This window comes from Eublepharis macularius, chromosome 8, assembly GCF_028583425.1.
Source record: "Eublepharis macularius isolate TG4126 chromosome 8, MPM_Emac_v1.0, whole genome shotgun sequence".
Taxonomy (NCBI): domain Eukaryota; kingdom Metazoa; phylum Chordata; class Lepidosauria; order Squamata; family Eublepharidae; genus Eublepharis; species Eublepharis macularius.
In genome coordinates this window covers 70,615,031-70,625,845 of record NC_072797.1, presented here as the reverse complement: position 1 = coordinate 70,625,845, position 10,815 = coordinate 70,615,031, and the positions used below count along the sequence as shown (strand labels likewise).

Here is a 10,815-nt window from a genome sequence, read left to right as displayed (position 1 = left end):
GCAGAGCATGACTTTCTCAGTTTTGCCTGCTGCCCCAATGATCACCCCCCCCCCCCCCCGCAGCTCCTAGAGGAGAAGGGACCATCAGAAACACCATGGGGGTGTTGCTGAGCTGGAGAACTGGCAAAACTTCCCATATTTAACTTCAGTGATTTCATATGTACCTTTGGAGTTCAGTGTCAGATACATTGATGATACACAGCTGTACATTTCTTTAAGTCTTCAGAAGCAGCTGTCTCCCTTCTAAAGCAGTGTCTGACAGCTGTGATCAAGTGGCTAAAAGAAAACAGCTGAAGTTAAATTCACTTTGACACAGTTCTGGAAGTTGTGCAAGGTTGAACTTTTTGTGAGGTCTTTCTGTCTGATCTAGACTTTCCAATGATTTTATTTACTGGAAACCATCTTGCATCCATTTGAAGAAAGGCAGATTAGAAATGCTTGAACTATTTTTGTCCAAGCCCATTTCAATATGACAAATACATAGTAAACAAACAGTGGTGTAAATGTGGGTGCACATTGTTGGCTAAGGAACTAAGTTGGCCATCAGATGGGTAGCAAAAGCAATATACCAACGGCAGCATAATTGAGTTAATAAGGCTGACATCTAGGGTATCAGAGAGGATCTAAAGATTATTTTTCAAATAATTTTCCTTAGGTATTTATGCCCCATTTTTCTCCACAATGGGATCCAAAGTGGTTTCCAACATGGTTCTATTATTATTTAATCCTTGCAATAGCAATAAACTCATGTAAACTTAAGGGTGGCTTTTTAAATGTTACCATATATAATAGAATCAGCTACTTGTGGGGCCTTCAGACTAAATCAGCACCTCCTTTCTGAAGGGAGACAAACAGCAGACATCTTCAACACCAGGTACCTGGCTGACCATTAACAAACAGTAAAAGAACATGTATTGTCGAAGGCTTTCACGGCCGGAGAACGATGGTTGTTGGGGGTTTTCCGGGCTGTATTGCCGTGGTCTTGGCATTGTAGTTCCTGACGTTTCGCCAGCAGCTGTGGCTGGCATCTTCAGAGGTGTAGCACCAAAAGACAGAGATCTCTCAGTGTCACAGTGTGGAAAAGATGTAGGTCATTTGTATCTACTCAGGAGGGGTGGGGTTGAGCTGAGTCATTCTGTAAGAGTTTCCCAGGGTGTGGAATGCTAATGGCGGGAGGCTTCACTGTCTCCTGAGGAGGTTCTTTTGCATATGGATTGGTGCTTGATGTGCTAATCTTCTCTGCAGGGCTATTGTCGGGTGTGGAGTGTTTTGTTGGCCTGGTGTTTTTCAGAACCGGAGCCCATGCTCTGTTCATTCTTAAGGTTTCTTCTTTCCTGTTGAAGTTTTGCTTATGCTTGTGAATTTCAATGGCTTCCCTGTGCAGTCTGACAAAGTAGTTGGAAGTGTTGTCCAGTATTTTGGTGTCCTGGAATAAGATACTGTGCCCTGTTTGAGTTAGGCTATGTTCAGCCACTGCTGATTTTTCAGGCTGTCCAAGTCTGCAGTGTCTTTCATGTTCTTTTATTCTTGTCTGGATGCTACGCTTTGTGGTCCCGATGTAAACTTGTCCACAGCTGCAGGGTATACGGTATACTCCTGCAGAGATCCCCTCACTCCACACCCGACAATAGCCCTGCAGAGAAGATTAGCACATCAAGCACCAATCCATATGCAAAAGAACCTCCTCAGGAGACAGTGAAGCCTCCCGCCATTAGCATTCCACACCCTGGGAAACTCTTACAGAATGACTCAGCTCAACCCCACCCCTCCTGAGTAGATACAAATGACCTACATCTTTTCCACACTGTGACACTGAGAGATCTCTGTCTTTTGGTGCTACACCTCTGAAGATGCCAGCCACAGCTGCTGGCGAAACGTCAGGAACTACAATGCCAAGACCACGGCAATACAGCCCGGAAAACCCCCAACAACCATCAGTAAAAGAACATGTTTGTGTTTGGACAGAGTTGCCAGTCATTGAAGCTACCAGGTTAAGGAAAAAACCAACTGGTTTGGGTAATGTAGGAAAAACCCCAAATTCAAATCAGATGAATGTATATTTAAATATTGAATTTGTGATAGGCTCTTTTGTTCCTTAAAACAATGCTTCAGAGAGGAGCGAAACAGTCAATCAGCACTCCCGGAGTGTTCCTTCAATTGGCAATTATAAACTGCTGCCAGTTTATTTGAACTCATAAATTAATAGGGATGTATTTTAATCTAGCTAGACATTCTGTTTGTTAAAATTGAAAATCAGTCTTCTCGGTTAGGCTGACATCTACTTTGCTTAAACACAATTACTCTCGTTTTCTGCTCGCGGTTTATTCACGACGATTACAACGACATCGTGTATCCGCTTCTTCTATTCGTAGAATTATTTCAAATTTTAAAGTTAATGTCGGAACGCTTGCGGAAGGGCCTCCGGCTCTCTGCGAAACGCCTCAGGCTCAGGGGCGAGGAAACCCAAACAACTCGCCGGGTCCTGCTACGGTCTGTGGCATGCGGTCCGGACACACCGCGCAATTCATGTCTGCATACCGATAGCCTCTCCGGAGATTGCGGGACCACCGCGGGCGCTCCTGTTCCCTCACCTGCCATTACAGACCCCGCCAAAGTCTCCCTGCCCGGCACTTCTCTAGCCCGGCCCTCCCGCTTCCTCCTTCACTGCTGGGAAGCGCCCACTTCTTCCGCCTTGCGCCGCGAAGGGTGCCGACGGGGTGCCGTCGAGGCTGCCGAAGAGCCGCAAAACTTCAAGCAGAACCAACGGGAAAAAGCGACGCCGGGATGCCCTTTTCGCCGCCCAACTTCCTGCCTGTCCCCCGCATGCGCCGAAGCGCCCTTGGGCTCGCCACAGCCAAGGCCAGAAGCCGCCGCCGGGGATCTGGAGCCCGCCCCGCTCCGCCCTGCCCGCGCTTCTGCTGCTGCTTCCTCGGTCGGACGTGCTCTCAGCGCAGTGCCGCGCCCGCAGAAGGGATGGAAAGGGCGCCAGCGACGCTTCTCTCCGGCCAGCGGTGAATCTTGTCCCGTCGCTGCTGCGGTAAGCAACACTTCCTGGATGGGATGGGATGGGATGGGATGGGGGGGATTGATCCAGCCCCCAAGTTGCCGCCCCGTCCCCACCCCCACCAGCCCCTTCTCCCCAGGGCGGTGCTTCTGGTAGTCTGCTTACCTCTCGGCCGCTGCGTTCCCCATCGACTCCTAATGCTCTTACATCAACGAGAGTGGCAGGAGCAAGCGGGACGTCCTGTCGCTGAACACCGCGGAGGGTTACCAGACTCCGAGGGGCGTAACTGATACCAGGATCACTGCCTCCTCTCGCTGGAGCCCTCCGGGAGGCATCGCTTTGGTACCGGAGGTGCAGGCGCCGGGCTTTTCAGCGAGGCGATTCCCCGGGCCGGGGTTAGGGCTCTCTGCCTCGTCGAAGCTTGTACTTGCCTGGCTGGAATTGCGAGGCGCCGCCAGAGATGTCTGGCAAGGAGGCTGCAGGGAGAACCACTTCAAGGAGCAGGAAACTTTCGGGTGGCAGGGAAAAGTACAGTGAGAATGGTGAAGGTGGCAGGGCACAGACATAACAGGCTAGGCCATGCAGGGCTTTCTTTGCAAGTAAGGACCGTGGGCTTCTGCCAAACCTGGGGGCAGATAAGAAGCCAGTACAGGGATCTAAGGAGGAAGTCGCTTGGACAGGGATTTCAGTGTATGTGGGGTTGCCAACTCTGGGTTGGGAAATTCCAGGAGATTTGGGGAGTAGAGTGGGGAGGGTAGAATTTGGAGAGGAGCAGGGCATCAGCATGGTATAAGACCATGGCTCCAAAGCAGCAATTTTCTTCAGGAAAATTGATCTCTGTTTCCAGGAGATCATTTGTAATTCCAGGAGATCTCCAGGCCCCACCGGGCATTTGGCAAACCTATTCCAGTGACAGTAGTTCTAAGAAGATGTAAGAAGGTTGAAGTTTGACAATGGAAGGACAGAAAGGAGAAGAGTGCAATAGTCAAGGGTAGGGGATGACTGGATTGCATATCAGAGTTTTCACCAAGGGAGAAAAAGGAAATGTTGAACAAGGGAAGTGATATGACTTGGAAATGAGCTGATACAGCAAGCAAAGAAAAAGAAGGGAAAAAAAGATAAAGCCAAGAGTATGCACCTGATCAGCAAGATAGATGGTGATGTCTGTGGCCAGAGAGACTAAAGGAGAAGGCTGCTTAGGAAGGAAGATGAGAAATTGAGTCTTGGGCTTTAAAGCAATGATGAATAATTGGATTTGCGGGTGTAGATACAGGACTAGATGGAGGGTGCAAGTTCTGAGGGAGACGGGTGGAATGTCACAAGAGCACAGCAGGTATTTGAAAGCCATGGGAATGGATTAAGGTCATCCAGGGACAGAGTGTAAGAAAAGCAGTTGACCAAGGACAAACCCCTGCTGGCCTCAGTGGAGGAGGAGAAAGCAGCAGGAAATCTTCCCTCTGTGGGAACATTAGGTAGGAGGAGAGCCAGTTGAGAACAGAGTCCTAGAAACCTAGCTTGTGAAGGGAGCTAAGCAGGAAAGAGTGGCCAAATGTATCAGTGGCTGCAGAGAAGTTAAGGAGACCAGGGACTTTTACTTTGGCAATGAGATAGTAGTTCCATGGCGTGCTCTCACCAAAATCATTGGCAGAGGATGAAAGTCAGGTGGTAGATCGACAGAAAAAGAGCTCAAAGAGAGAAACAGTGCCAAGACTGTGGGACTAAGCGGCAAGTACCCAGGCTTTGAAGAGTAAAGTAGAAGGGAAATCAGCTGCTGGTTAGACATGTGCAGTGGTTTTGTTGTTGTTACTCCATTTTAAAAAATGGGGGAAACAGAAATTTGAATAAGGAAGGAAAGGACAATGAAGATGATAATCAACTGAAGTGGGGCATGAAAGGGATTAAATGAAGCTGATAGAGACAACACACCAAATGAAATGAGAGGGGTTGAAAGTGGTGAAAGTGGAAGGGAAAGAATGGAAAAGGTGGAGAGGTACAAAGAGTGATGAAAAGAATGTCAAACTTATTAACGGAGTAGAGTAAGGCGGGGGAAGTGGTAGTGGAGAGGCAGAGAAGAGGCACTGAGGATTCCTAGAGTCAGTGTGGATCGAAGTTTTGATCCTTAATTTGTCAGTTATATATAGCCCTCTCTCATTTCCTGGATTTAACTGAAGTGTGTATTCAGAATCCAAAAACAGTAAAGCTGTTAAGATGAGCCTAAGGGGAATTTAGATTTTTGTTCTTAAATTTGGGTTGGGTTAGTAGCCATGCATGATTTGTGCCTCGCTACTAGTTAATCCTTTCCTGAGTTGTCCATTTCCCAGATGAAAAGCGGAAGGGAAGGTCCTGTTTATAGTGGCTGGCATAATGGAGGGGAGCCCGCTTCCATCCAGAGGAGTTTCTGATTGCATGGAAAGGGGTCTATCGCTTTCTGCTGGCTGAATAAAGGCTGTCTCCAGAATTAGAGACAGTTGCTAATGGTGACCTAGCAGCTGGACATAAGGGCCCTTGAACCTTCATTCTGAATGGCAGACTAGTACTGAAACGCAGCAGTATTGCAAAAGGCTTGTGAAGTGGTATGGTTATTAGGTGTTCAAAGAAACACTTTTAGGTGTAGTGATTAGAGTGTCAGACTAGGATCTGTGTGAGCCTAAGCAGCTCTTTTGATACCAACCCATACCTCTCTTTAATGGGTCTAAAATTGGCTGCTGGGAGTTTGGTAGCTTTGCAAGAGGCAGAAATTCAACTGGTGCTGCTTTCTGTCATATAGAGATGCAGCACCTGCAAACATAACAGGTATGCTGACACACGCACTTTTCTCTATAGCTACGAGGGCTAGAAACTTTGTTTTGTTTTGAACACATGAAGCTGCCTTATATTGAATCAGACTATTGATCCATCAGTATTGTCGACTGAGATGGGCAGCAGCTCTCCATGGTCTCAGGTGGAAGTCATCACCGCCTACTATCTGATTCTTTATCTGGAGATGCCAGGGATTGAACCGGGGACCTTCTGCATGCCAAGCAGATGCTCTGCCACTGAGCTACAGCTCTTCCCCAGTTTTAAGACGGAATCTCTTGAAGCACAAAATCCTGTTCTAGGCAGCAGAATCTGCTCTTGTGTGACAATCCCATGAACATGCAGAATGCACATTGTCCAAATATACAATTTTTATTTATAATAGATATGTCGCTGTATTTTATGCAGAAGTAAAAGGAACTGCATTGACAAGTCCAGCTTTTCTTGAAGAGAGTTGCTGCAGCATAGTGGTTAAGTGCCTGGGTTGTGAGTCAGCATTGTGCTGGTTCAAATCTCACTACTGCCATGTGTTCAGCAGGTGGCCTTGGCTAAGCCACTCAACTCAGCCCCAGCTCCCCAGCTGTATTGTGAGGATAACAATAGCACTGATTTTGTTCACTGCTTTGAGCAGGGCGCTAATCTGTCTAGAAGAGCAGTATATAAGTGTAGTAGTTGTTATTTTTGTTATTATTATTAGCAAAGTATAGGTCATAAACTTGTGTGGCTACTAACTCTTGCTGGACTTTGCAAGGCTGGGTTCTGCCTCCATATTTTATCAGACTTATATGTGAATTGGTTATTGGGAGCATTAGCCATCTGGAGGGTGTAAGAATAGTACCATCTATAATATCTATTAGTTTGTTTAGCAACTCTTTGGCAAGAGGCTAATTAGATAGAGCGCCCTTGCGGATCTCCAACTGACATTAGATTCCCAGTTGTCCCTGGCCTTTCCCTATTTTTATCTGCTATAAATAAATGTGACTTTGTTCTTGCCTGGATGACAGAAATGGGGCTTCTGCACAAATCTTTACCTAAAAGTAACCATGGAGATCACCTCTACATGCTGGTTACTATAAAATGTTAGCTACTGAGCTCAAAGCAGATTGAAGGGTTGTAATACTAGTTCTGCAGTAAGGATGTTGTTAAGGCTTCCCCTGTTTAGATATTTCTGTCTTAATTCTACTCCCTTGGTAACTTCTGAGTCAATTTCATTAAGTTTGTAGGATTCACAAGGTCAGGGCACATCTAGTGGCAGCTTTCTACACCTTGCCTGAATGCTGCAGCACAACAACCAGGAGTAAAAGTCATGCACTGCCCAGTTTCAGCTGTGGAAAGTGTGTAGTCCATACTTTATTCCTTGCTGGCTCTGCTGCGGAATCCTCTGCAATGGGAACCAAGGCTTGAAGTTCATAAAAAGCAACACAGACCGAAATCTGAGTGTCTCGGGTCTCAGGCATGCACAAAGCCAAACCACTCCCAAGTTTTTCCCCAAGAGAAGCCTATTTCGTTATTCTAGTATAATTCCTGAGTTAATTTAGCTCACAGTTATTCAGGTCACTCTGAAATGCTGGCTAAAATCAGGGAATTGATCTGTTCTAAAACTACATTTAACCACTATAGAGATGAGGATAGAGATGTAAAATTTCCAGAAATTTTGAATACCTGAAAAAATAACTGCTTGGGGGTTTTTTTTGCTACCCACCCTCCACCCCTGGAAAAATGGACATTTGGGGAATAAATTGAAATACATGCAATACTTTATTATCAAACCTAAATCAATTTGCTGCCTTAACAAATTTTTTACAAGCAAAATTACAAACATATCCAATATTAAAGTGAAAGAGTTGCAGACTGCTACAACCCATGCTGTTTTAGCACATTTCCCTTATGTCAAAAGGAAATAATTCCTTTGGAAAAGCTGGAATAAAGTCCTTGGGGAAAATGTGGAAAGTGTGTATGTATAAATTTTTCTGTCCTCCTCTCCATCACATCTCCAGATCAGGGTGGGCCAAAGCTTATTGTATATCTGGACTGCAGGGGGGCCAGTGGGCTCCAGTAAGAAAGGGAGGTGGGAAAGGCTTACGCTGTGAGCTCTGCTCAAGGTACTTTGGATCCAGCCCTCAGTGTCTACATACCCTCATACATGCTTTAGACCCAAACCCGGATGACAGTCTCTGGACAAATTATCCTCCAGAACTGAATTGTCACCTCTTAACCTTCATTGTCAATTAACAATTTAAAATATTCTAATTTGCTGATGAGGTCATTGTAGCTATGTCACAAGATGTTGGAGGCTGACTGCCTAAATATGTCTTCCTAATCAGAATCCATGTCCATAACAACATGAAGTTTTCTTTTTGTCTGAGTTCACATGCTTTTATGGTTCACAGTATTATGGGTATAGACTACTGCTCTGCAGAAAATATCTTTTTGGTTGGAATGATTTAAAAAGGCTCTCAAATCCTCTCCCCCCTTTCTTTTTGTAGCATCACATGGTTAGCTGAAATTTATTTCCCAGTCTCGCCTTTACAAGTTCTGTTTCCTTCCTGTTGTCCTAGTTCTCTTGACTTGCATGACTTTGATATAGCTTTCAGTGTATTTTTGGAACTTTTAAGAGATGTGTTATTTCTTTCAATTTGTTTATAGACTGGAAGAAATGGGGATACTTCACTGTCTTTAAACAATGGGAAGCGGTAACACCAAAATAAAGTTTCCATTTTCTCCAAGGAACAGCGTGAAGGATAACTATAGAAGTACACAACAGAAAGACTTCAATGAAAAATCCACCCCAGGTAATTTATCATTGGATACAAACACTCAGGAACCTCACAGCAGGGATGAGGACACTGGGGAGACATTTTACAGGTTTGCGATTCTTCATGCTGAGAATGATATAGATGAAGCTATTAGAATCCAGGAGATGCTGCAAAATGAATTCTGTATTAAACCGGGAATAATCTTTGCTGAAATGCCTAGTGGCAGGCACCTGCTGGAAAATGTACAAGATGCCATTAATGGCTCGGCATGGACAATTATCTTGTTGACAGAAAACTTCCTCAGTGAGCTTTGGTGTGAATTCCAGGCATATGCTTGTCTCTTCAATTCACTTACCAAGCCACACAAGGGCAACACAGTCATACCACTGAGACCACGGAATAACTCACTCCCATGGGACAGGATTCCTCTTGTTCTCAGGACCCTTAATGCACTACAGGAAGATAGTCCTGGGTTTGCTGTTCAAGTAAAGAAAATTTTCCAGGAAACTAGTTACAGGCAACAGCAAGATGCATGGAAAAATGAAAAGGAGAAGGAAGATGTACAGGAGTTGCTGGCATGGTGAAGCTGTAGAGGATTTAAAGTGAAGTTGAAGCAAAGCCTTTGTAATAACTTGCTCCATTTCCACCTTGTGAATTTTGCTGTGAACTTCCCCAAACAACCATCTGGGCTAGGAATGTACTCTTCTGATTAGATTCTCTGCAAGGTGTTAATGTATTATCATGTCCTACTTTTATAGCCCTGGCAGGAACACTTCCTAGATTTAATAGTGGATCTCATGACGACCCTAAGAAGAGCAGGCATAATTCAGATGCAGCGTAAATGTTTTGCACACAAGTCCAGTTCCTGGCAATTCTGGTTAAAAGATCTCTAACAGCAAGGCTGGAGAGATTTTGCTAAGCTGTTGCCACAGCCTGCCAAACTAGGCTGTACAAAGATCGATGGATCAATAGCCTGGCTTGCTAAAAGGGAGCTTTGTCTAAAGGCAGATGACTGCTTTTCACTTTCTGAAAAAACAATTTGAGAGATCACCAGTGCTGACTTGTATAAGCACCTTACTCCTTCCTCTTGTAGACAGGATTCGTAGGCTTTTGTAATTCCAGAAGTCTGGAAAAACTGTTTGATTGGATCCAGGTGGGGGTGAGTGGGAAGAGCATGTGTGTGTGTGTGTGTGTGTCTCTGTGTGTCCACATACACACTATCAGGACTGGTGTGTCTCTGAAATCATTTTTTTAAATTGTGTCTCCAGATTTCATGTATTCATATCAAGTTTGTCTTAGCCTCTATTAATGTGTGCCAGATTACCTAGACCTCCTGAGATTTGGAGTAGACGTGGACAGGCTCATAATATCTGCAAACTTTGCTGTGGTACCAGATGAGAATCAAAGACTTCTGTATCTCCAAACTTCACAGGAATTACCATTTCCACCTGCTCATGCTGACCATATCCATTCCAGACCTTTCCACTGGAACAACTATGTTACAAATTGTATTTTTACAGGGACAAAATGAAATTGTGAGGTCTGCCCTATAAAGTTCTGAAATAAGGGAAATTCCTTGTGTCTGTGTAGCCAAAATGTTTTAAAGTGATGATTCATTCAGTTAAGAGATGTTGGCAGCCTTGTTTACACGGATTTTTGGTTACTAAATAATAGCACGTTCAGCAGTATAACCGCAGTGGCGGTGTTGTTCAAAAGATCTGTACGTCCATTCAGATTGGATTGGATCCCTGGCAAGCCTAGCACAGGCAAGGCATCCCTCATGTCCTCCTTGCAGCAGCCACCAATGTCCATGAAAAATAAGTGGCTTCAGAGAAGAGAAGGAAATGGCCCCAATTGCTCTTTTCATGTCAGTGCAGTCTCTTCCATCAACAGAAGGCTTTTTGCACTAGCAGAAAGAAGGCATAAAATCTGGGAGAAAATTTTTGTAATGTACATTATATCGTCAGCTGTTTTCACAGAGTTTCATAAGCTGTGCCTACCACTCAAACTAAAGATATTTATTATTTTTTTACACTTATAGTATACCTTTTTTCAGTGAGACTCAAAGCAGAGTGCACAGTATAAGTCAATACAGTCAACAAGAGGGGAATCCAATAAGCAATGTCATAGGATCAAGATTACAGAAATCTGAGGCCAAGTTGAAACACAGCATAAGTATTAACATAAGTTAAACAACGCAGAAATTACATAGTAAGATAATACATATAACAACAGATAGTATGTACCATACATAGTGGT

At 44.6% G+C, this 10,815-nt stretch overlaps 1 protein-coding gene across 2 annotated transcripts; it reads left to right on the top strand.

Moving 5' to 3' along the window:
- Positions 1–2,717: 2,717 nt before the first annotated feature.
- TICAM2 (TIR domain containing adaptor molecule 2) lies at positions 2,718–10,181 on the top strand. Of its 2 annotated transcripts, none has more exons than XM_054987446.1 (2): positions 2,718–3,037; positions 8,447–10,181. In XM_054987446.1, the coding sequence occupies exon 2, from the start codon at positions 8,484–8,486 to the stop codon at positions 9,138–9,140; it is 657 nt and encodes a 218-aa protein (XP_054843421.1). In that variant the 5' UTR covers positions 2,718–3,037; positions 8,447–8,483; the 3' UTR covers positions 9,141–10,181. The 2 variants fall into 2 exon arrangements, with proteins under 2 accessions (XP_054843421.1, XP_054843422.1); XM_054987447.1 differs by lacking the exon at positions 2,718–3,037 and adding an exon at positions 3,197–3,346.
- The last annotated feature ends 634 nt before the right edge of the window (positions 10,182–10,815 follow it).